The sequence below is a fragment of the Tetrahymena thermophila genome (assembly GCF_000189635.1).
Source record: "Tetrahymena thermophila SB210 genomic scaffold scf_8254752, whole genome shotgun sequence".
NCBI lineage: Eukaryota > Ciliophora > Oligohymenophorea > Hymenostomatida > Tetrahymenidae > Tetrahymena > Tetrahymena thermophila.
This window is the reverse complement of record NW_002476512.1, coordinates 761,253-786,645: the sequence shown is the minus strand read 5'-3', so window position 1 is coordinate 786,645 and position 25,393 is coordinate 761,253. Positions and strand designations below refer to the sequence as shown.

General features: G+C 21.2%; 6 protein-coding genes across 6 annotated transcripts; all 6 read left to right on the top strand. All coding sequences in view use genetic code 6, as the record gives it.

Moving 5' to 3' along the window:
* Nucleotides 1–546: 546 nt before the first annotated feature.
* TTHERM_000113089 (kelch motif protein) lies at nt 547–1,401 on the top strand (the record flags this gene model as incomplete). The annotated part of the gene is made up of 1 exon (XM_012796243.1): nt 547–1,401. One exon carries the CDS (start codon nt 547–549, stop codon nt 1,399–1,401), a length of 855 nt encoding a protein of 284 aa, XP_012651697.1.
* A 444-nt stretch (nt 1,402–1,845) lies between these two features.
* On the top strand, nt 1,846–3,003 carry TTHERM_00113080 (transmembrane protein, putative; the record flags this gene model as incomplete). The annotated part of the gene is made up of 1 exon (XM_001010703.2): nt 1,846–3,003. One exon carries the CDS (start codon nt 1,846–1,848, stop codon nt 3,001–3,003), a length of 1,158 nt encoding a protein of 385 aa, XP_001010703.2.
* A 4,088-nt stretch (nt 3,004–7,091) lies between these two features.
* TTHERM_000113079 (transmembrane protein, putative) lies at nt 7,092–7,775 on the top strand (the record flags this gene model as incomplete). Its single annotated transcript, XM_012796242.1, has 1 exon — nt 7,092–7,775. One exon carries the CDS (start codon nt 7,092–7,094, stop codon nt 7,773–7,775), a length of 684 nt encoding a protein of 227 aa, XP_012651696.1.
* Nucleotides 7,776–9,187: 1,412 nt separating this feature from the next.
* On the top strand, nt 9,188–13,765 carry TTHERM_00113060 (chitin synthase; the record flags this gene model as incomplete). Its single annotated transcript, XM_001010701.3, has 10 exons — nt 9,188–9,477; nt 10,208–10,856; nt 10,917–11,073; nt 11,449–11,512; nt 11,573–11,749; nt 11,813–12,256; nt 12,310–12,655; nt 12,714–12,773; nt 12,912–13,407; nt 13,470–13,765. 10 exons carry the CDS (start codon nt 9,188–9,190, stop codon nt 13,763–13,765), a joined length of 2,979 nt encoding a protein of 992 aa, XP_001010701.3.
* A 720-nt stretch (nt 13,766–14,485) lies between these two features.
* Nucleotides 14,486–18,670, top strand: TTHERM_00113050 (chitin synthase; the record flags this gene model as incomplete). Its single annotated transcript, XM_001010700.2, has 9 exons — nt 14,486–14,778; nt 15,400–16,048; nt 16,124–16,296; nt 16,618–16,722; nt 16,781–16,957; nt 17,077–17,612; nt 17,641–17,918; nt 17,977–18,036; nt 18,143–18,670. The coding sequence occupies 9 exons, from the start codon at nt 14,486–14,488 to the stop codon at nt 18,668–18,670; spliced, it is 2,799 nt and encodes a 932-aa protein (XP_001010700.2).
* Nucleotides 18,671–19,837: 1,167 nt separating this feature from the next.
* TTHERM_00113040 (chitin synthase) lies at nt 19,838–24,334 on the top strand (the record flags this gene model as incomplete). The annotated part of the gene is made up of 10 exons (XM_001010699.2): nt 19,838–20,130; nt 20,750–21,398; nt 21,474–21,799; nt 21,980–22,084; nt 22,144–22,320; nt 22,440–22,816; nt 22,920–23,281; nt 23,343–23,402; nt 23,500–23,995; nt 24,054–24,334. The coding sequence occupies 10 exons, from the start codon at nt 19,838–19,840 to the stop codon at nt 24,332–24,334; spliced, it is 3,126 nt and encodes a 1,041-aa protein (XP_001010699.2).
* Nucleotides 24,335–25,393: the final 1,059 nt, after the last annotated feature.

The following is a 25,393-nucleotide window of genomic DNA, read 5'->3' as shown; positions in this document are numbered from 1 at the left end:
CAAAAATATTAAACCATTTTAAATAAATATTTATTGTTTGTTTGTTTCTTTCTTATTTTTAGATAAATCTAATAAAGTTTTTAATTTCATGAGAATCCATAAATTTAAATTTAATCCTCTTTGAATACAAGTTGTAAGACTTTATTTTTTTAGTAAAAATTAAAGTTTTCATCTTTATTTTATTGATTTTATTTATATTTTTTGTACATGGGATATAAATATATATTTATCTATAGTAAAATACAAAATAGCAATCTAAAATATATATAGTTAGTCAATAAGTAGAATAAATTTTTAAATATGCTTGTTTACAAGTGAGTGAAAAAAACCAAATAATATTTCTTATAAATAACAAATTCTAAGATTTAGAAAAATAAACATGAATGTTTGTTTGTATCCCAAAATAGAATATAATTTTTTATTAGAATATTAAAGTTGATTATTTAGAATATTGATATCTTTTTCAAAAAATATCTTCGCTATATCGTTATTAATTTAATTAAAAATTAATTTAAATAACAATTATTAATTTATTATTGATCTAAAATGTCTCAAAGCAAAATATCATAGAGAATAGATCCTTATGATGAAATCTCTTAATTTCTTTTCGAAAACTAAGACAAAAAACTTTAAATAATAATTGTTATCGGATCTCCTGGAGCGGGAAAATCTCTATTTTCAAGCTATTTAGTTAGTGAATAATAAGAAAACCCTAGAAGTATGTTTCCTCCATCTCAATCTAGCCAAATAGAGTTTTTTGGAATAAAATTCTATCTATGTAAAGCAAAATTTTAACTGTTATTGGAGTTTGAAGGAATAGACTACTCTTAAGATAGCGAATAGATGAATTCTATTTAAAATTGTTTAAAAGATATTGCAGATACTTCTACCTTCATATTTTATATCCACAAAAACTGTAGAAATAATAAAGGTTTTGAATAAATTCTCAACTTAATAAATGCGCACGGATAAAAAAAATATCATTTGGTTGAAATACTCAACCAATGGAATGGAGACTCTATTCAATCTTACAGATAGTCACCATAGTATAAAGATGTTTTTTTAGATGAATATTATCTTAAATCCCTCAACTATAAAAATAATACTATTTAAAAAGATGATAACTTAAATTAATTTTTAGGTAAAATGAAAGAAATACACGAATTAATTAAGAATTGTGAACTTCAAAATTAAATATAATGTGATCAAGTTAATCCAAAAATATTTTAAAAATTTAGAGAAAATTAAGTTGAATTTTTGAATATGGAATAATTTGCTTAAATAAGCAAACCTCAAACAGGTTATTATTTCGAAATTAAGAAAATAATATAAAAAGTTTTACCTTCATTTTCGTTTTGTTTATCTATTATTATATCTATTATATAGATAAGTAATGAATGATTAAAAAATTAAAAATATTAGACATAAATAAATTAAAATAATTTATTACTATACTTCTTATTTTAATTATGAGTATTTTATAAACTTTATATTGAGTGTTATTTTAATAATACAATTTTTTAATGATTCAAATAATTTCAATAATAAATAAGCAAAATAGATTTACTCTAATTTTTCATCTTAGCTTCATCAAAAAAAATAAATAATTAAAGACAGAGGTCTGTGAAAAAAGAAAAGTTTCTTTAAAAGATATTAGTTAGTTAGTTAATTAGTTAGTAAGAAAATAAAGTATATTTTTAATGTTTACAAAAGATGATAGAATATTAAATTACTTTTAAACTTAAAATTCTAATAAATATTTAAAAATAGATAGATTATTAACTAACAAATAATATTAGAATAATAAATATTCTAATATCTAATAGATATTTATTTTGATTTAGAATGATTAATTTTTATTTAAATAATACTGTGCTTAGCTCAAACACAAACATAATCAAATAAATAAATAATCAAATAATATATTCATCTAAATCAAAAAATAATAAGTAAAAATTAATGACAGATTCCTTTTAGCTTTCTATCTAATAAAATTCTAGTAATGATACTTAGAGTTTGGAAGATTCAGAATTTATGAAATTTTTGGAAGATCATCCTGATAAAAAACTAATAACTTTAATAGGTCCACCTGGCTAAGGAAAGACTTAGATTTAGAATAGCATAATTAACATGCAGAAATAAAAAAATTGTGATGATTTTGCTTGTTAATCTAGCATTAGCTCTTATCCTGAGATCAAATTCTAGTGCGATGAAGATTCACCATATTTATTTGTGGAATTCGAGAATTTAGATTATTCTCAAGATAGTAAAATTAATTAATCTATGAGAGATCTTATGTTTCATTTTATATTTATTTCGACGTGTGTGATCTATGTACATCATAATATTAGAATCTCAAAAGGTTTTGAAGATATAGCCACCAAAATATTATAACAAAGTAAAACAAAAAAAATAACATTTGTTGAAATACTTAATAAGTGGAATGGAGATAGAGTATAATCTTACTAAGATTTGGAAAATTACTAAGGCCTTTTCTAAAAAACTTTCTATTTGAAATCTCTTAACTTTAGAAACTCTTAAATTAATAAAGACAATAATTTAGAGTAATTCTAAAGCTAAATAAAGGAATTAATTTCTTATATTGATAGTCTTCAAGTTAATAATCATTCTACTTTGGAGACTATCAGAATGTATATTAGAGATTTTGATACTTAAATAAAAGAAAAATTAAACCACAATTGTATCATCATAAAGAATGAGCCAAATAGATTAGGAGGTGCTAATTAAGAAGTTGAATATGATATAAGTGACCCACTTTTAGGCAATAATAATAACTAACCTAAAAAAAGTAAAATATTGATTTTGGCACTAATCATATTTTGGATAATCATTTATTACTTTCCTAATATTTCATAATCAAAAAAATTTATAATAACTTTTATCTCAATTTTTTTCTATTTAGCATTTTATTGGCGGACACTTTTTTTGAGATACATCAAAAAACTTTTTAGATTTTTCGAAAAAAAGCTAAGAAGATATTGAAAAACAAAAAAATGTATTTTTACATAGTATTTAGTTGTATAAATAAAATAAATAATTTGTATTATTTTATAAATATTATTTCCTAACCATTTTATATGATATTTTACTAATTGTAATTAATTAATAACTTACTTACATACTTGATTTTGAATATATATTTTTCTAAATTATTTAAAAATCTTTAAAATTCTCAGATAAAAGCCAATTGAAGAAAATATTTTCAGTAAATAATCCACATTTTAGAATAAAATGATTAATAAAATAAATGTGAATTCTAATATTATAATCTGAATTATAACAAGGTTAATTAAAATAAAGAATTTAAATAAATATATATAAAATGAAAATGATTAAATAATCTAAATATTTGATAAAAAATTTAGAAAGAATATACTATCCATAATAGACTATTTGGTTCAATCAAAATATATTTTTAATTTATTTTATAAATATTCTAATTAATTTAAAAGACTTTAAAATAAATAAATAAAAAATAATTTAAATATTCCAATTATTAATAGAAAACTAAATTAAAGATAGAAAAGATTAGAAATATAAATAAAAAATTTGTAAATATATTTTGTAATATTTAGATTATATTATTTAAATCGTATAATTAACAAAACCTAAAATTTATTTTCTTAATATTATAATTGCCAACCTTAACCAGTTTATATGATACTTCTACTAAATAATTAGCCTAAATTTGTTAGCATTTATTTAAAAATCTCTTGAAATTTTTAATACAATAAATAAGATAAAGATACATATCTGATATATAAGTATATATTATCTATCTATCTATCTGCACTTTTTAAATTTAAAAAAAATTATTTTTTGAGTACCTATCAACCTATTTTTTTAATTTAATAATAACAATAGTAAATTTTATTAATTATAATTATTTTTAATATTCAATTTTATTTATATTTTTTAGGTTAAACTAATAATTTTACATTCTTTGACATACTTGTAAGGCTTGATTAAATGTTTTAGCTAAGTATTAGATTTTTATTTTTGAAAGTAGTTAAATTTTAGACCTTTAATAAGTTTATTTGTGAAACGTTTATCACTTATTTATTTTTAAAATATATTAAGGAATTAGTTTTTTTGAAGTTGATTATAAATTTAATAGTTATTATAACATAATAACATTTTTTACTCTACTAAAATAACATTACAAATCATTAAAGATATATGATACTACATTTATTTAGACAAAAAAAACAACATGCAGATGGTAATTGAACTAAACCTAAGAAAATTTTAATAAAGCTAATCAGTAATAGAAGCATAAATATCCAATAAAACCTGAGTGTTTATTCTAATGTTTTTATTTATTTCTATTACTTGCTCACATTTTTTGAGTTTGAATTAATATAAAACTTCTTTCTCTACTCCTATCTAAAGAATAAAATCAAATGGTTTTTTAAAATAAATCAATAAAAAATAAAAATTCTTACAAAATACTCAATTTAAAATTATTAAATTAATTATAATAAAAATGAATTAAAATAATTTTTCAAACAAATTTAGTTAATTTGCTTATAAAGATATTTTAAAATATCTTTTTACTTTTTTTTTTAGCAAAATGAAAGCTTTTATTAGTTTATAAAAGATATTTAATATCTGATAAAAACACTTGAAATACGATAAGAAAAAAATTGTTTAGTTCTTTATAATGCATGAATTGATTTACATAATAACCAGGGTTTTAAATTTGGGGGTTTTTTCCGTCAAAATCGTCAAAAAATTTAAAAAAAATACAGTTAATTTTTAGATTTAAGTTTTTTATCGAAATTTTAAAGTATATTTAAAAAATATTAATTTAGCAGGCTTAAATTTTGTTTATTTTAGTGGTGATAAAGCTTTTTTAATTCTACTGATAAATATTTTTTTAAAATTTAATGGAAACTTGAATCATAAAATGTGATGGAGTCGAGTTAATTATAAGATTAATATTATTATAATAAATAAGCTGAATTTTAAGTTAAGTAGTTTTAGATTAAACAAAAACAAACACACACATAAATATTTTAAGCAACTTAGTCATTATTTCTTATTTTGCATTTGTATATAAATTTTTGAGAACTTAATTTGATTTATAAAATAATCCAAAATAGATATTAGAGAGAGTTTATTTTTCCTGATTTTGGTTTATTGAAAAAAGAAAAGAATAATTGCATAATCAGTAAAATCTTGGTAACTGAAGAAATAATAATAATAATATAAGCGAATCATAAAATTAATATATCTAAAAATTTACATCATCAATTATACCTATAAAAAATTAAATAAATAAATCATTAAAATTATGTATAATAATTTCAAATAAAAATATGAATCAAAATATTGAATAAACCAGATATAAAGATTATAACCTTGGTTAAATAAGAAACTCCTCAGCTTTTAGAAGTTTATAGTTATCTATTATAATTTAGCAAAACAATCAGAAAAAGACAGAGAGCGAAATCTAAGGCTTCATAATTGGTTTCTTACAATATCTACATCATCCAATTTCAGAAATTTATGAATCTTTAAATAAAAAAATGGGTTAACATATGATGTTCAAACAAAATATCTTTTAAACAATTTTTATAACTGAAAAGAACTCATAAAATATATGATGGTCCTTGATGTTTTAGAAGAATTCAGAATTTTACTCACAACATAGGATATATTCCATATTAGATAAATGCTCACTTACAAACTTAAGATTCAAAAAATTACTAGGATAACTTTAAAAATAAAAATTTTGATTAGAATTTAAATTTATAAAAGTCAATTTATTTTATTTATACTCTATAAATCAGTAACTCAATCAAGAATATAAATAATAAATTCTATATATCTATCTATTTAATTTTTTTTTTTTTTTTTTTTTAAAAGTTTTTAAATTTTCTTTTAAATTATGATAATGGGGAGGGAGAATGAATGATATTTAAAAAATTTAAATTTTAGTTTTGATGATTGTAATTTTAGGAAAAATTAATAATGATAAACCCATATTTCTACTTTGAAAATATTTTTTTCTAAAAACCAATAAACTTGTACTTATATTTTTTATTCCCTTTTTTTAATGAGAAGATATATATTTTTATATAATCTTTTATTTTAAAAATTTTTTTACAAGTCTAATTTTTAATAAATTTAATTAATTTTTTTTTTGTGAAAACTAAAAATTTACTTAAAAATAGAAAGGGCTTAATCAATTTTAAACATGCAAAACTAAATTTCATGTTTACTTTATATTTTTTAATAAACTAAAAATTCATTTTTGAGTTTTGAAGATAATTTAAATTACAAAAGATTTTTAAAAAATTAAAAAATCAATAAAAATGATTGTTATCTCAACAGCTTTAAAGCTTCTTTTAACGATTATATAAATGATAGAATATTACTTAATTTATTGGGTCTACTACTATTATAATGGGACAATCGCTATCTTTATAACTATGGTTTGTTTATTGCTTTTATAGAAGATATTTTGGGTTTTAATACTTCAAAACTTTAGTTTAGAGTGTTTACTCAAAGAAATAATTTGCGATCAATTCCAAAGCAAGGACTAAAAATATTATTAAGAGATTAAATGTCAATTTATTTCTTTTAAAATAATATTTCAAGTGGTTTACTATTTTAACTATCTACTACATTCAAATTAAGAAATTAAAGGTGAAATATTATGGCTATTTGCTATCAATTTAATAAGCCAAATTTTCTATCTAAACTTAGTCGATTAGTTTAGATAAGATAAATTTAAATTTTAGAAATTTCTATAATAATTATTCTTCTCAACTACATATTTCATATTAAATGGGCTTATACTTTTTTTCTATGGGATAACGTACACTCTTCTTGTGAATCTACTCATTTCAGCAATATTTTCTAAATCTATATCATGTTTATGGAAAGAATTTACTTTTTGTGAGCTCTTTTCTGAGTATTATAGTAATTATTTTAAATTTAATTTAATAAAAATTCAAAATAAGACAACTTTATACTTATAAAGAGCGCAATATTGTTTGGCTCATTTTTAAAATGTGATTATGGGCGTGATGATTTTTATTAGATACTTTGAAATTTCGAAAATGGATTCACTTGATTTAAGCTTACTTAATGAGTCCAAGATCTTAATTTTCTTAATTATTTTGTATTTTACTAATTTCGTTTTTTAGATTCCTGTCTTCATAAAATTATTTCGCAAAACAAAAGTGATTAGTAGTGAAAATGAACTTGAATACTTCAAATAGAGATCTCTTTAGGGTAGAGTTTACCATATGAAATTTATTATATAAATTGATAAAATTTACTGTAGAGTGGATTCATAAAGATTAATGAAAAAAAATACAACTAATTTTAATAATTAATGCAGAGTAATTACATTAAATGAGAAAATAGATTTCTTAAGTAAAATTAATAAAGTTTATGCAGATTAATGCAATATAAACTGCAAATGCGATAATATACTTTAGCTTATAGATAATGAAGGCTAACTAAGTCCTTTTATTTATTAAATGATTGGTAAGGCAAATTCAGATTAAATGGCATAGGTATTATTAGAAAGATATCTTAATGGCTATCTTTTTACAAAAGAAACCATTATGCTTATTGATAAATTCTCAAAACGTAAATCTGAGGAAGAATATTTGTTTATTGAAGAATTGTATGAAGATTTTACTGCAGAATTTTTAGAAATATATTAGATTAATAAAATATTAAATATGTATTCAATAGTAAACCCTTGCATTGTCTTATATGATTTATATGAGTGATTTTTAATTTTGTAATTAAAAAATATAATTAATTAAAAGTTTTATTAAATTCTAAAACAAAATAATATTTATTTTTGTTCTAATTTATCCAATTCAATTATTGATTATTTTAATTTTATGGTTTAAATGTCAAAAGCAAGTAAGTATAAATTAGTTTAAATCCACCTTATTCATTTAATTACATTTCAAAAATTATAAAAATGGAAAAGTATTTTTATCTTTACATTCATATTTAAATAAATAATAGTCTCATTTCAAAAATAAATCTTTTTCACTTTTAAAAGACCAAAAATATGTTAATTTTTTTATAAAAATATTAAATTTATTCAATTAATTCTATCTAAATTTGAAACTTTTAAATATAATCTAATAGTTTATTGTAACTAAATTATGTTATGCCTTTTGATTGTAATATTATTTTATTAATTAAAGGGTAAGAGGGAGAAGGTAAAAATTTTTATTTATTTATATCGAGGAAAATGTGAATTACAGATGTTGATTCAGAATAACACATTAGTTTTTGGGTTTTAGGATATGTTTGATTCATAAAATTCAAAATACTAATTACTAATATAGATAGATATTTTTTAAATGCCTAATATTTTTTATAAAAGTATCTAAAACTTATAATTTATTAAGCTTTAATTATTTTTACAATAAAGTTTAGTTTTTATTCATTTAAAGATTATGAAATGTTTTTAAAATGTCAATTTTTCAAAATTTCATTAAATATCTGCGAATGAAAATATTTTTTAGCTTCATACACATATTTTGATAGCCTATAATTTTAAGATAACTTTAAATGAAATATTTAATAATAACTTTTTTAAATCAGCATTATTAAAATAATTTAAGATTTTTTATTTAAATTAAAGATCAAATGTAAATTTGCTTGAAATTTATTAATCAAAAAAAAGCTGAGTATTGATTACTTTTTTCATTATTTATTAAATTTTTTCTATTAAGCATAATTATGAGTTATTTTTTTTAAGTTACTTATGTTTGATAATATTTTTGATAAACTATAAACCATAATCTTAGGTAAAATTAATCAATATTTAAATCAGATGTTTTTAACTTACTTTTATACATTATTTGAATTTTTTCTTCTTTTATATTTCAAAATGGTTCATTATGGTCACTATCTTTATGTTTCAAATAAGTTAAGCCCTTATAGGAGAAATTGAGAAATCAAATTGAAATAAAATTTTTTATAAATATCTTGTATTTCTGATCCATCCTAATGATTATCTAATTTGTCAATTTTTATAACAAAGATCAAATGTTTACCCTAATTAATCAAAAGTAAATATTTATTCATTCAATCTTTATAATAATTTATTAAAAAATAAATAAATAATTTATTTCTCAATATTGTTTTTATAATTCTTCATTTTTCTTGCCTAATATAAATGATTTCAGAATAGAGCCTAAATCAAAGACTGATCATTAATGAAAATGAATTTAATGCATCATGTTTAGACTAAACTTCTAATAATTCTGATTCTAAATAACAGACAGACCCATAAATGTATTAAAAACCATTAGATTTATTTATGGTTTGCACAGGATAAGATGATTAAGATGGAAAGCTACAACCTTTAAATATTTTCACTTAAAAAATTCAACCTAAAACTGAATATTTATAAGAAGAAAGTCCATATATTGTTAATTTTGATGAGAGCTCTTATCTCAATCCTAGGTAAAATATCAAAAAAATATTTATATTTTAAGAAAAAAAGATAAACTCCTTTATTCTTTGAACTCCCTTACCAGAATTATTTTAATTATGATTATTAATTACGTACGTCATAATTGTAATTTTACTTCTTTCAAATTACATTATTAAGTATTTAGGCAATATTTTATTCATATTTAAATTATTATCATTTGTTCATATTTAATTGATAGAAGAAGTTATTTTAATCTAGTTTACAAAATTTCATTATAAATTTGCTCTATTTAGAATTACATATTATAGTTAATTTTATACAATAACTTCCAAAGTAATTCAAATTAAATCAAGACCTTTAATTAATATAGATCTAAATTTACTCAGCCTAAATATTTTTACCAGAATTCCTTTATTATTTATTCTAATCATACTTTTAGTAAATTAATCAAATACAACGTATTATTCTATCATACTCAGAAAATTTTAAAAGGATTAAAGAATTGACAGATTAAATGCAATTATTTTGCTTTTTTTCATTTAATTACAAATAAATAAAAAATGTTAGGGTTTGCCAATACTATTTTTTAATATAAGAAAAAAATTTCTAATTTAAATAAATAGTAAATATTAATTTTAAATAAATTTAAATATAAAATCTATTATAAATTAAAAAAGAGAGAAACAACTAAAAAAAATAAATTATTTTTATAAACTTTAAAAACAAAATAATTTAATAATATTTTTTATTTCCCAAAAGTCAATTAAGACCAATAGCAGAAACAGATGGATTGATTGGTTATTATAGCAAAAATAAATATAAAAATGTCATTTAAATGCTAATATGTGTTACTATGTATAGTGAGGATAGGCACTTTCTTGAGTAAACTCTTCTTCACATACAAAAAAATCTTTAAGGATTTTCAGAATTAGGAGTGTAAAATTTTTAAATCGTTGTTGCTGTAATTTATGATGGCATAATGAAAATCAAAGAAGAAGTGGTTGAATTTTATTGTGAGCTTGAGAAAGGAGAGAGTATAGATCTAGATAGAAATCTTAAAACTAGAAGAGAGTTAATTCAAAACTAAATTGACTTCTTAGAGCTATAAAAATAATCATATCTTTTAGATGCAAATGAAGGACTACCTCCTTCAATACCCAAAAACATATCTCTATTTTATCAAAACAAAATATAAATAAAATAATTCGATAAATAAAATAGAAATTCAAAGATTAAAATTCTGTGTCCTTACAATGCAGAATTTAATTAAAATGAACCTAATTTAACAGTTTTTTCTATTTTTAAACATAAAAATGCCAAGAAACTATCTTCTCATCTATGGTTTTTTGAAGGTTTATGTAGGTAAGTGAGACCAAAATATGTGTCATTCGTAGATGTAGGCACACTGGTATTTTAATTACAAATTGTAATTTAAATAATTTATAGATTATTTTTTATTTATAAAAAGCCTTCTGAATTAGGACTTGTTTAGTTTTATAAAGTTATGGAAGGAAACTATCATATTGGGGGAGTATGTGGTTTCTTAGGGTTAGAAGAACCCCCTGAAGGAGGACAAGAAGATAACACAAATTAAAAAAAGAATATAAATTAGAAACATTTAAATAGTAAATTATCTAACCAAGATTAAAATAATTGGACCAAATAACTTAATCAAATAAAAAATGCTCATTAAACTAAAAGCAACAAAAATATAATTTATTCGAAAGAAGAAATTTGCTAAATTTACAACTAATTTGAAAATAACTTTAGAAACAAAAGTTAACAAAAGATATTTAATAAAAATTATTATGTTACAAATTTAATGCTTTGGATCTTATTATTTCCTCTATTTTTAATCAGATTTTTGTTAGTTCACATAATTTTTAGAATTTTAGCTAAACTTTGCAGCTTAATTGGGTTATTTTTAGAGAATTTTCTTTCAATCTTCTCTTCTTTAAGACTAGCTCAAGTATATGAATATACATCAGGACATATAATAGATAAAAACTTTGATTCTTTCTTAGGCTTCTTGCATGTTTTACCAGGAGCTTGGTCTGCTTATAGGTAGATAAATATTTATTATGTTTTTTACTTAGTAATTTTTATAATTTCATAAAAATAAAGATACGATGCTTTAGAAGTCTAGAGCAATTAAAAAACTAATTTTATGCAAGAGAACTATTTTCAGTCAGTTTTAAACCCTGATTTATTGACAAATGATATCAAAGAAGCAAATAAATTTCTAGCTGAAGACAGAATTTTGTGTTTAGGAATAATTTCAGCGAAAGGATAAAATTATCAGTAATGAATAACTTGTTTTTTATCAATAACCATGTTTTTATTTAAAAATTTATAAATTAAAAGATTAAAGTATATTCCAGATGCATATGCTGTGACTGATTCTCCATAAACTTTAGAGGAGTTCATCTAATAGCGCAGAAGATGGACTAACAGCATGATATTCGCCCTTAACCATGTTCTTAAAAATTATAAATAAAGTATTAAAGAAAGTATCCATTCTAAGTGGTTTAGTAAAGTTAGACTACCATTGAATATGTATTTTGCTTTTCTAGGTTTAATTAACTATATTCTGTTGCCAGCATTCTTTTTATTTATGGCTGTTTTGTCTGGATACCAATTCTACATACCCTCTAAATAACCTGGTAAATCTTATGTTGATTCAAGCTCTTAGTAATAGTCATGTATACTAGATTACGATTTAACTTCATCTGAAACAATGTGTGATACTAATATCAAACAAGATTGCTATTAAGAGTGCCAAACTGGAGAACTCACAATTTATTAAAAGTATTTATTTTATAATGTAAATATTTAATATAAAATTTAAATATTTTAATTAGAATCTTCAACATATTCATGAAAATACTACCTCTTAGTATTGTTATGACTGTGCTGTTATTTATGATTGTGTGTCTCACTTTTAAAATGAAAAAGCAGAATTTTTCAGAATATTTATAGCTATTCAACTCTGTTATCAACGAAGAAGATAAAAAGTAGATTGAAGAGTTCAGGTAAATCTTAAGAGCTTAGAATAAGTCTTCTTAATAGATTGAAACGAAAGTCAATAACCTAATTTAAAAGCTAGGAGAAAAAAGACTTAATGATTTCAAAATTTTATTTGAATCAAAGAAATCTCACAAGCTCCCTCAAGATCTAAGGAAAATTAAATCAGAATATGACAGATTAGTAATGAAATTTAAATAAAAAATAATATTTAATTTTATTTTAAAATTTTTAAATTTAGTATACACAAAAGTACTACAATAAAGTTTATAAAATATTTGCTTCACTTTTCTCCATTTAGGTAATTTTTTTCAATTTATAATATTTGATATCATTTTAATAAACATTTTTATTTCAAATATTTTTGTTTGGATAAAAAAATTTTTTATTTTTATTTTAATCCTTGAAAGAGTTAATTAAATTTTATTTGAAAAAATAGACTTTATTGCTTGTTTTTGTCATTACCTTCTCGCTATATATAAATATATTTGCTCCTTAAATTTATAAAGACATTGGATTCTACCCTTTACCAAAGTGGATGAGATTATACATTATTATAATTATAATCATAAACACTGGATTTTTCTTTATGATTATGGGATTTCATTTACTTTTCTAACCTAGATTAGTTTGGCTTGCCTTCAAATCTTACTTATCATTTACCTTTTATGCTCCTGTTTACTAAATATTTTTGTCTATTTACTCTTTTTGCAATCTAGATGATGTAACTTGGGGAACTAAAGGTTTGCAAAGCTCTACTTAAAATTAAATTTTTGTTTCAGACAAAGTTAGATATGTTAGATATTGGGTTTGGATAAACTCTTCTTTTATTTTAGCTTTCTTAAGTGCAAGTTTAATACCTTTAGATAAAACTCCTTATGTTGTTATTGGACTGGGTATTTATTGCACATTATATAATGTACTTAGGATATCAGGTAAATTTGTATTAATTGTGAATGATTTTTGTATAAAATTTGTTTCTATAAAACAATAATAGGAGGAACCATTAATTACTTAAAGTACTATCTTTTTGATAAATTGAAGATTAAAAAATAATTAAACAAAATTGTTACTAGTAATTTATAAAATTAAGAAGAGTTGAAAAGGGATTACTTAAAATCTTTATCCCTGACTACTGTTAAGTAGATTAATACTTAAGAAACTAGTTAGTAATAGTTTTTTGAAGATAAAGAATAACTAGTATTCTCTCGTTCAATTAGTAAAAATTATAGCTAAAATAATAGCTAATAAGAATTCTTTAGAACAGATGAAAAAGAAATCTTTAGATATTGAAAAAATTGGTGTTTTAATAAATAAAACATTGAACATTTGAAAAAGTTTAAAATGGGAATATGTCAATTGTAAAAAATGCATTTATTTTAATTTGTAAAAGAATAATAAATTATTTTTCATTAAAAATTTAATCTAATAATTTCATAATATATTAAATTATTTATTAATTTAATTAAAAAACTATTATTGTACTTTAACATAAATTAAGTACCAAAATAATAAATAATTTTGACAAGTCAAATTTAAAAATTCTTTTAAATTTAGTCTTTGTTTATTTTGTAAAAATCTATTTCTTATGAGTGAATACATTAATTAAAAATTTTAATTATTGAAGCATGCAAAAAATTATTTATTTTTTATTTTATATTTATCAAATTTTAGTAAATAAAAATGTCATAAATTAAATAATTAGATGAAATTTACAACAATTAATTACACTAATTATGTATTTTTAAATTTCTCTAAATTAAACAGCTGCTAACAACCCCTATATTTTCTCTAATGTTAGAGTCTATATAACTAAATTAAATTAATATCACCACTTCTATCTTCAAAGAAAATTATAGTGATTGCAATTCTGAGTATACTTCTTTTTATTAGCATTTTGATGATTAATTTATTTGATTAAAGTTACACAATTCAAATTTACTATAAAATTTAATTCTAGTTGATAGTTTTTCATGTAATTAATAATTTTATCATAAATTTAAAACACCAAAAATGTCTGAAGAATAATCACAATCAAAAAAGAGTTTACCTTAAACTGATTTTGAATTTTAATAGTCTAAAGATAATGAAACACTAATAAAAAATGCCCCATTATAAATTGATGAACATTCATTATATTAGAAACCATTAGACCTATATATGGTTTGCACAGGTTAAGATGATTTAAATGGTTAGTTAGAACCATTAAATGTGTATACATAAACTATTTAACCAAAGATTCATCAAATATTTAACGGATAGGCTTATTACACTTATTTTGATGAAGCATCTTATAGAAACTTAGGGTAAATAAAATCTTTAAAACAGTTAAATTTTTAGTATTTCTCGTTTTATTATTTTGTTTATATTTAGTTTTTTCATCATATTTTTTCCTAATTTTTTATTTATTTATATATTAAATCAATCAATCAATATTGATTATTTCTTAGTAATAGGAGTAAGTTATTAAGTAGATAAATATCAAAACAAAGTATATTTTTCATACTTAATTAAACAAAAAATTCCAATTATTTTTTCCTTAAAATATTTCGACAATAATTATCATATTTCAATATCAAAAATAAATACTTAATTTATTTGAATTATATCTTTAACCATGAAATTATTTTTAATACTAAAGTTGATAAAAAGTTTAAATGTAAGTGGAGTATTGTATTCCATTATTTGTCAAAAAGATAATTTAATATTCTAATTTTAATTTAATTATTTTTAATAAGTGAATGGTTCATTTTACCAAATTAAGCCATCCTCAATAGAATATTTAATTTTTGCTCATAATATTTTTATTAAATCACTTTCCAGTAATTTAAGTACAATAAATAACTAATATAATGTTTTAAAAATTTTTCTTATGCAATCTTATAAAATCTAATAAAGTTTTTAATTAATCCCTCAAAATAATATAGATCACTAAGAAATATAAATGAAAAAGATGGGCTGATAGGTTATTATAGCAGTAAAAAGCAAGGAAATATTCTTCAAATGCTTGTCTGTGTCACTATGTATAGTGAAGAGAGAAACTTTCTTGAATAGACTCTTCTTCATATACAAAATAATCTCAAAGGATTTTAAGAACTTGGAGTTTAAGATTTTTAGGTAGTTGTTGCCGTTATCTATGATGGAATCATGAAAGTAAAAGAAGAAGTTGTTGATTTTTATCTTGAAATTGATTCAGAAAATGGTTACAATCTTGATAAAAATTTAAAAAGGAGAAGAGAAGTTATTTAGAGCTAAATGGACTATCTAACATTTACTAATTAATCTCATCTCTTAGATACAAATGAAGGTCTTCCCCCAACTATACCTAAATAAATATCTTTATTGTATTAAAACAAATTTCAATTATATCTTTAAGATGAAAATAACCGCGATTCTAAAGTATAAATAATTTGCCCTCAAAATCCTCTATTTGACACTTATCATCCTACCTTAACAGTATTTTCTCTCTTTAAACATAAAAATGCAAAAAAGTTATCTTCTCATTTATGGTTCTTTGAAGGTTTGTGTCGTTAAACAAGGCCTAAGTATGTTTGCTTTGTGGATGCTGGAACATTAGTAAAAATAATTATATTAATTCCCTTTTAAAAATCTTTGTTTTTTCTATTTTAAAATTTTATATTTAAAATTAAGCCTTCTTAATATGGTATAGTCAAATTTTACTAAGCAATGGAGGGAAATTAAACAATAGGAGGAGTATGTGGCTTCTTGGGATTAGAAGAACCACCTGAAGGAGGAGGAGGATAAAGTAAATCTGATAATGAAAAATTAGTAAAATTAAAAAAGAATTTGAAATAATTAAAAGAGTAAGATTAACAGTTATGGGAAGAATAATTTTAAAAGGAGAAACAAAATAAATAAAAGGAATAAAAATAAATCAAAATTTATACAACGAGTGAAATTAATCAAATTTTTGATCAGTTATCAAATAATTTCAGAAATTAAAAGTAGAATCAAATATTCAAAAGAAATTACCTTATCACAAACGGAATACTTTTTTTTATTTTCTTTCCCTTTTATCTATCTAAATTTTTAATGATTAATGTTTTCTTTAAACTGATTTCTAAGCTTGGATCTCTTGTAGCCAAATTTTTAGAAAATTTCCTATAAATTTTTGCATCTATAAGGCTAGCATAAGTCCAAGAATATGCGATTGGCCATATCATAGATAAAAACTTTGATTCTTTTTTAGGATTTATGCATGTGCTACCAGGAGCTTGGTCTGCTTACAGGTGAAATAAAAAAGTTTTAATTATTTTTATTTATTTTTCATGCATTTATTTATAAAAGGTATGATGCTCTGGAAGTAAGAAAGGGTGAAAAATCTAATTTTATGCAAGATAGCTACTTTAAATCTGTTTTGAATCCTGAGCTATTAACAGATGACATCAAAGAAGCAAATAAATTTTTAGCAGAAGATAGAATACTTTGTCTAGGTATTATTTCAGCTAAAGGTTCTAATTACATGTATCTTGCTTATAAATTTTATAAAGAATGTTTCTTAATCTTCAAATTAAATTTGTCTATGAATTATAATTTTTGATGATTTTAATTGTGAATAATTTGTAAATTTAATTAAAACATAGATTAAAATATGTCCCTGAAGCACTTGCTGTAACAGACTCACCTGAAACATTAGAAGAATTCATACACTAACACAGAAGATGGACAAACAGCATGATTTTTGCACTCAACCATGTTTTATAAAATTATAAAGCCAGTATTTAAGGCAGTAAGCATTCAAAGTTTTATAGTAAAATTTGCTTACCTGTTAATATGCTTTTTGCTTATCTTGGATTAGTCAATTATATTATATTGCCATCGTTTTTTTTATTTATGGTAATATTATCAGGATATTAATTTTACATTCCATCCAACATACATGGAATTGCTTTAATTAATGAAAATCTTGCACAAAATAAATGCTAAATAGATTATCAACTTAAAGAATTTGATTTACAATGTAATTCTGAAATAAAATCAAATTGCTATTTAGATTGTTTAACTGGGGAGCTTAACATTTATCAAAAGTAATTTAACACTTTACATATAATACCATTAAAAATTATTATCTAAAATTAGGTTTTTTAATATGTTGATGAAAACTCTTCCTTTTGTTGTAGTAGTAACAGTAATTCTTTTTATGATAGTATGCTTGTCATTTAAAATGAAAAAATAAAATATTTCTGAGTATTTGAAACTATTTAATTATGTTTTAACATTAGAAGATAAGTAGAATATATCATCTTACTAGTAACAGCTCAAAGAAAGAAAAAAAACTCCCAAATAAATAGAAGCTTGTTCAAATAATTTAATTTTTAAACTTGGAGAAAAAAGATTGAAAGATCTTAAAATTATATTTGATTAAAACTAATCACATAAGCTTCCAAAAGATCTTTAGAATATAAAATCAGAATATGATAGAATAGTAATTCTTTTTTTATTAATTATAAATAAACTGGATATTTATTTTTTTTAATTTAAAGTACACACAAAAGCATAATAATAAAGTTTACAAAATATTTGCTTCTCTTTTTTCCATAGAGGTAAATCATCTTTTTTTTAATTAAATAAAATTAAGCTATTTTCATCAATTTTAAAACCATAAAAACACAAAATAAATTTAATAACTTAAAATTAATATTTTTGTAGGCTTCTATTTTTATGATCATACTCAGTGCTGCTTTATATATCAACTTATTTACTCCAGATATATACTCTGATCTTGGATTTTAAATGCTACCAAAATAGATGAGAGGCTATATAATCATAATTTTAATATTTAAAGGGGGTCTTATTTTACTTATTCTATTTCTCCATACTATCTTTTAGCCTAAGATATTGTGGTTATTTGTAAAATCTTACTTTTCTTATATTTTATACTCTCCAGTGTATTAAATATACCTAACAATTTTCTCATTCTGTAATCTTGATGATGTCACATGGGGTACAAAAGGCTTGCAAAATTCAACACAAAATTAAACATTTTTAACTGACAAAGTTAGGTATGTGAAGTATTGGGTGTTTCTGAATTCTTCTTTAATAATAGCATTCCTTTGTGCTAGCTTAATACCATTAGATAAAACTCCATATGTGATTATTGGAATAGGTATATATGATTCTCTTTACAATTCAGTTAGAATTATAGGTAAATTATATAATATAATTTATTAAGTATGAATATAATAATTGATAAAAAATAGGTGGATCAATAAATTACATAAAATACTTTGTTTTTGATAAAATTAAAATTAAAAATACATTTAAAAAAATAATATCAAGTAATTTATAGAAATAAGATGAAATTAGATATGACTACTAATAAATACTAAATAATTGCAAAAATACAGAATTTAAAGTTAATGAACTGAATGAACAAGAAATAAGTGAAGATAATATATAATTAATAAAATCTTGTATGATAAGCTAATAAAAAAGTAATTAAAGTGAGTATGAATTTAATATGGATAAGGAACAAAGCTGAAAAAATAAAAGAATAAAAAGAATATTTTATTTAATTTATTAGTAAACTGTAAAAATGTTCTTTATTTTATAAATAAATTTTAAGTAATTTGAAAAATATTTTAATAATTTACATAAAATAATTTTTGAACTTAATATTGAAACAAAATATAAGAATCAATAATAAAAAAGTACTTTTAATTATTATTAATTTCGTTTGTTTTTTTAAATTTAGTAAAAATTTTCTAAAAACCTTCTTAATATAATTCAGTCTTTAAAAATGAACATTTTACAGTATATTAAAGAAGATAAATTACTCAAATTTAGTTACTTTTGAAAATTATGGACTTTAAATGTTAAGTTTATTGTAATTAAAAATAACAAATTATTTTTAAATTTTGATAAGAATTTAAAGATTTTCTTTTAAATTTATTCTTTGTTTGATCAGTAAAAATCTTTTTCTTATCAGTGAATGCCTTACTTTGAAAATTTAATCTTTAATCCATGTAAAAAATTATTTATAAAATGATGTATTAAAATCAATTATTAGTAAATAAAAATGTCATATGTAAAATAATTTGACATTAACAATTATTAATTTTAATAGTTATGCAATTTAAATTTCTGCAAATTAAGCAGTAGCTAACAACCCCCACATTTTCTGCAATGTTACACTCTTTATGTGTAAATTAAATTAAATTCAAAATATATATATTATTTTGGTGAATCGTATTAAAATCCAATTTTTAATATATTTCTTTTTATTGGCATTTTGATGATTTCTTTGACTAAAGTTACATAGATCAATTAATCTATAAAATTTAATTGAAATTGATAATTTTATAGATAATTAATAATTTTGTCATTAATTAAAAAAAACCAAAAATGTCAGAAGAATAATCACAATTAAAAAAGAGATTAATTTAAACCGATTTTGAATTAGATCAATCTAAAGTTAATGAAAGGCTGATAAACAATACTCCATTATTAGTTGATAACCATTCACTATATTAGAAGCCGCTAGACCTTTATATGGTTTGCACAGGTTAAGATGACTTAGATGGGTAACTAGAACCATTAAACGTTTATACATAAACAATCTAACCAAAGACTCATTACTAATCTAATGGATAGGCTTATTATACTTACTTTGATGAAACATCTTATAGAAACTAAGGGTAAAAAGATTGTTTAAAACAGTTAAATTTAGTATTTGTTATTTTATTACTTTGTTTAGATTTAGTTTTTTCATCATATCTTATCCCTAACTTTTTACTTACTTACTTAATCAATTAATATTGATTGTTTCTTAGTAATAGAAGTAAGTTACTAAGTAAATAAATATCTTTAGAAAGTATACTAAGATTTCATTCATACTTAATTAAACTAAGAATTAAAAATATTTTATGATTAAAATATTTGACAATAATTATTTTATTTCAAAATTCTAAAAAAATACTTATTCATTTATTTGAATTATATTTTTAAACTCGAAGATATTTTTAATTACTAAAGTTGGTAATATATTAAAAAGTAAGAGGTGTATTGTATTCCATTATTTGCTTAAAAGATAATTAAATATTCTCATTTTAATTTAATTATTTTTAATTTGTGATTAATTTTGTCAAACTAAGTCATCCTTAATAGAATATTTAATTTTTAGCTCATAATATTTTTATTAAATCACCTTTTGAAAATTTGCGTGTCAAAAAGAACTAATAAAACTTATTAGAAATTTTTATTATGTGATCTAATAAAATCTAATAAATTTTTTATTTATTTTCTCAAAAAATATAGGTTACTAAGAAATATAAATGAAAAAGATGGGCTGATAGGTTATTATAGCAGTAAAAAGCAAGAAAATATTCTTCAAATGCTTGTTTGTGTCACTATGTATAGTGAAGAGAGAAACTTTCTTGAATAGACTCTTCTTCATATACAAAATAATCTCAAAGGATTTTAAGAACTTGAAGTTTAAGATTTTTAGGTAGTTGTTGCTGTTATCTATGATGGAATCATGAAAGCAAAAGAAGAAGTTGTTGATTTTTATCTTGAAATTGATTCCGAAAATGGTTTTGATCTTGATAAAAATTTAAAAAGGAGAAGAGAAATTATTTAGAGCCAAATGGACTATCTGACATTCACAAATTAATCTCATCTTTTAGATACAAATGAAGGTCTTCCCCCAACTATACCTAAATAAATATCTTTATTGTATTAAAATAGATTTCAATTAAGCCTTCAAGATAAAAGTAATCGCAATTCTAAAGTATAAATAATTTGCCCTCAAAATCCTCTATTTGACACTAATCATCCTTCCTTAACAGTGTTTTCTCTCTTTAAACATAAAAATGCAAAAAAGTTATCTTCTCATTTATGGTTCTTTGAAGGTTTATGTCGCTAAACAAGGCCTAAGTATGTTTGCTTTGTGGATGCTGGAACATTAGTAAAAATAATTATATTAATTCCCTTTTAAAAATCTTAATTTTTTCTATTTTAAAATTTTATATTTAAAATAAAGCCTTCTTAATATGGTATAGTCAAATTTTACTAAGCAATGGAGGGAAATTAAACAATAGGAGGAGTATGTGGCTTCTTGGGATTAGAAGAACCACCTGAAGGAGGAGGAGGAGGAGGAGGAGGAGAAAGTAAATCAGATAATGATAAATTAGAAAAATTAAAAAAGAATTTGCAATAATTAAAATAGTAAGATTAAATATAATGGGAGTAATAGTATTAATAGGAGAAATAAGATAAATAAAAGGAATTAAGATAAGTCAAAATTTATACAATGAGTGAAATTAATTAAATTTTTGATCAGTTATCAAGTAACTTCAGAAATTAAAAGTAGAATCAAATATTCAAAAGAAATTATATTATCACAAACGCAATACTTTTTTTTATTTTCTTACCCTTTTATTTATTTAAATTTGTACTGATTAATGTTTTATTTAAACTGATTTCTAAACTTGGATCTCTTGTAGCCAAATTTTTAGAAAATTTCCTATAAATTTTTGCATCTATAAGGCTTGCATAAGTCCAAGAATATGCTATTGGTCATATCATAGATAAAAACTTTGATTCTTTTTTAGGATTTATGCATGTGCTACCAGGAGCTTGGTCTGCTTACAGGTAAATTAAAAAAGCTTTAGTCATTTTAATATTATTTTTCATGCATTTATTTATAAAAGATATGATGCTCTGGAAGTAAGAAAGGGTGAAAAATCTAATTTTATGCAAGATAGCTACTTTAAATCTGTTTTGAATCCTGAGCTATTAACAGATGACATCAAAGAAGCAAATAAATTTTTAGCAGAAGATAGAATACTTTGTCTAGGTATCATTTCAGCAAAAGGATCTAACTACAAGTATATTCCTTATAAATTATAAAATGAATGTTTCATATTCTACAAATCAAATTTTTCTATGAATTATAATTTTTCACGATTTTAATTGTGAATAATTTGTAAATTTAATTAAAACATAGATTAAAATATATTCCCGAAGCACTTGCTGTAACAGACTCTCCTGAAACATTAGAAGAATTCATTCACTAGCACAGAAGATGGACAAATAGCATGATTTTTGCACTCAACCATGTTTTAAAAAATTATAAAGCCAGTATTTAAGGCAGTAAGCATTCAAATTTTTACAGAAAAATTTGCTTACCAGTTAATATGCTTTTTGCTTATCTTGGGTTAATCAATTATATTGTATTGCCAGCATTTTTCTTGTTTATGGTAATATTATCAGGATATTAATTTTACATTCCATCCAACATACATGGAGTTGCTTTTATTAATGAAGACCTTGCACAAAATAAATGCCAAATAGATTACCAACTAAAAGAATTTGATTTGCAATGTAATTCTGAAATAAAATCAAATTGCTATATAGATTGTTAAACAGGAGAGCTTAATATTTATCAAAAGTAATTTAACACTTTATATATAATACCATTAAATAGAATTATCTAAAATTAGAATATTTAATATGTTGATGAAAACTTTTCCTTTTGCTATTGTAGTTACAGTAGTTGTTTTTATGATAGTATGCCTGTCTTTTAAAATGAAAAAATAAAATCTTTCTGAGTATTTGAAACTATTTAATTAGGTTTTAACATAAGAGGATAAATAGAAAATATAATCTTAAAAGCAATAGCTAATAGAAAAATAAAAAACTCCTGAATAAATTGAAACTTGCTCAAATAATTTAATTTTTAAGCTTGGAGAAAAAAGATTGAAAGATCTTAAGATTATATTTGATCAAAACTAATCACATAAACTTCCAAAAGATCTGTAGAAGATAAAATCAGAATATGACAGAATAGTAATTCTTTTTTCATAAATAAAATAGAAATAAAATTAATATTTATTTTTTTAATATAAAGTACTCGCAAAAATATTATAACAAAGTTTACAAAATATTTGCTTCTCTCTTTTCAATAGAGGTAAATCATCTTTTTCTTTACTTAAATAAAATTATGCTATTTTCATAAACTTCAAGCATAAAAACACAAAATAAATTTAAAATTAATAATTTTTTAGGCTTCAATTTTAATGATCATACTCAGTGCTGCTTTATATATTAATATATTTACTCCAGATACATTCTCTGATCTAGGATTTTTCACACTACCAAAATGGATGAGAGATTATATTATCATAATTTTAATATTTAATATGGGGCTTATTTTACTTATTTTATTTTTCCATACAATCTTTTAACCAAAGATATTGTGGCTATTTGTAAAATCCTACTTTTCTTATATTTTATACTCTCCAGTGTATTAAATATACCTAACCATTTTTTCGTTTTGTAATCTTGATGATGTGACATGGGGCACAAAAGGCTTGCAAAACTCAACACAAAATTAGACATTTTTAACTGACAAAGTTAGATATGTGAAGTATTGGGTGTTTCTCAACTCTTCTTTAATAATTGCATTCCTTTGTGCTAGCTTGATACCATTAGATAAAACTCCATATGTGATTATTGGAATAGGTATATATGGTTCTCTTTACAACTCAGTAAGAATTATAGGTAAATTATAAAATTAATATATATTATGTATGAATCTAATAATTACTAAAAAAAATAGGAGGATCAATAAATTACATAAAATACTTTGTTTTTGATAAAATTAAAATTAAAAGTGCGTTTAAAAAAATAATATCAGATAATATATAGAAATAAGATGAAATTAGATATGACTACTAATAAATACTAAATAATTGTAAAAATATTGAATTTAAAATTCAAGAACTGAGTGAATCAGAAATAAGCGATGATAATATTTAATTAATAACATCTCGTATGATAAGTTAATAGTATAGTAATTAAAGCGATTATTAACTCAATATGAATAAGGAACAAAGCTGAATTAATAACATACAAAAATAAAAGAATGAAAAATAATATTTTAGTATGGTTAATAATATAAATTTATACTTTAGTGTACTTAAAAATTATAATGCTATTATATTTTATCGATTAATTTTTAGAAATTTTATTAAAATTTGAATAAAGATAATAATTATTAATTAATTAATTAATTAATAACTTAAATAAAATAATATTTTAATTTGTTGTCTTAAAATATAATTAATTATCAATCAAAAAATACTTTTTAAAATTTGTATATATTTTGAAAATAGTTCTTAAAATTTTTTGAAAATTCATCTTTATTAAATAATATTGTTTAATCAACTAATAAGATATAATTTATACCTTTATTTATTTTTTAAAATTAATTTAGCTGTTTTAATTTTATTTTAAAAGTTGATCTCTTGATATACTCTCCTATTTCAAAAATTATTTTTAGAATAAAAAAAAACAAATATGATAAAATAATTATATCAAATAAAGCAAGACATGTAAATTTATTGGATTTCTTTCAATTCTGCTTGCTTTGCTTGTACATTTTCTTTGTGAAAATTTCATTTCATTTGAAAAATAGCCCTATATAATTACTATTATTAGCATTACCAAACAATTAATAGAGGATTAAGACTCGTAAATATAATATATTACTTTTAGATTTGAAATATTATTTAATTTTAACATTATCATTGATTTATTGATTTAATATAAAAGACTGGTTTTTCAGTTATTTAAAGTATTCTTATGTGATAAAGAAGAAATAGTAATAGATTCAAACACTTTAAAGAAAATAATCTGAAATTGTGAAGTAGGATTAAATAAGTGATTTTTAGAAGATTTAAAATATTAAATTTAAGACATCAGTTTTAGTTATTTTAATATTTATTTGTTAATTTTAAAGCTAAATCCAATAAGTTTCAATGCATAAGTTAAAATGAGTAAAAGAAGTTATCATTATTTTATTTATGCGTTTCTATTGTTTTCTGATTAGCGAGTTCTAATAAATATTAAATTAAATTTATATTTTTAAAGATTTTTATTTATTAAATTTATAATTTT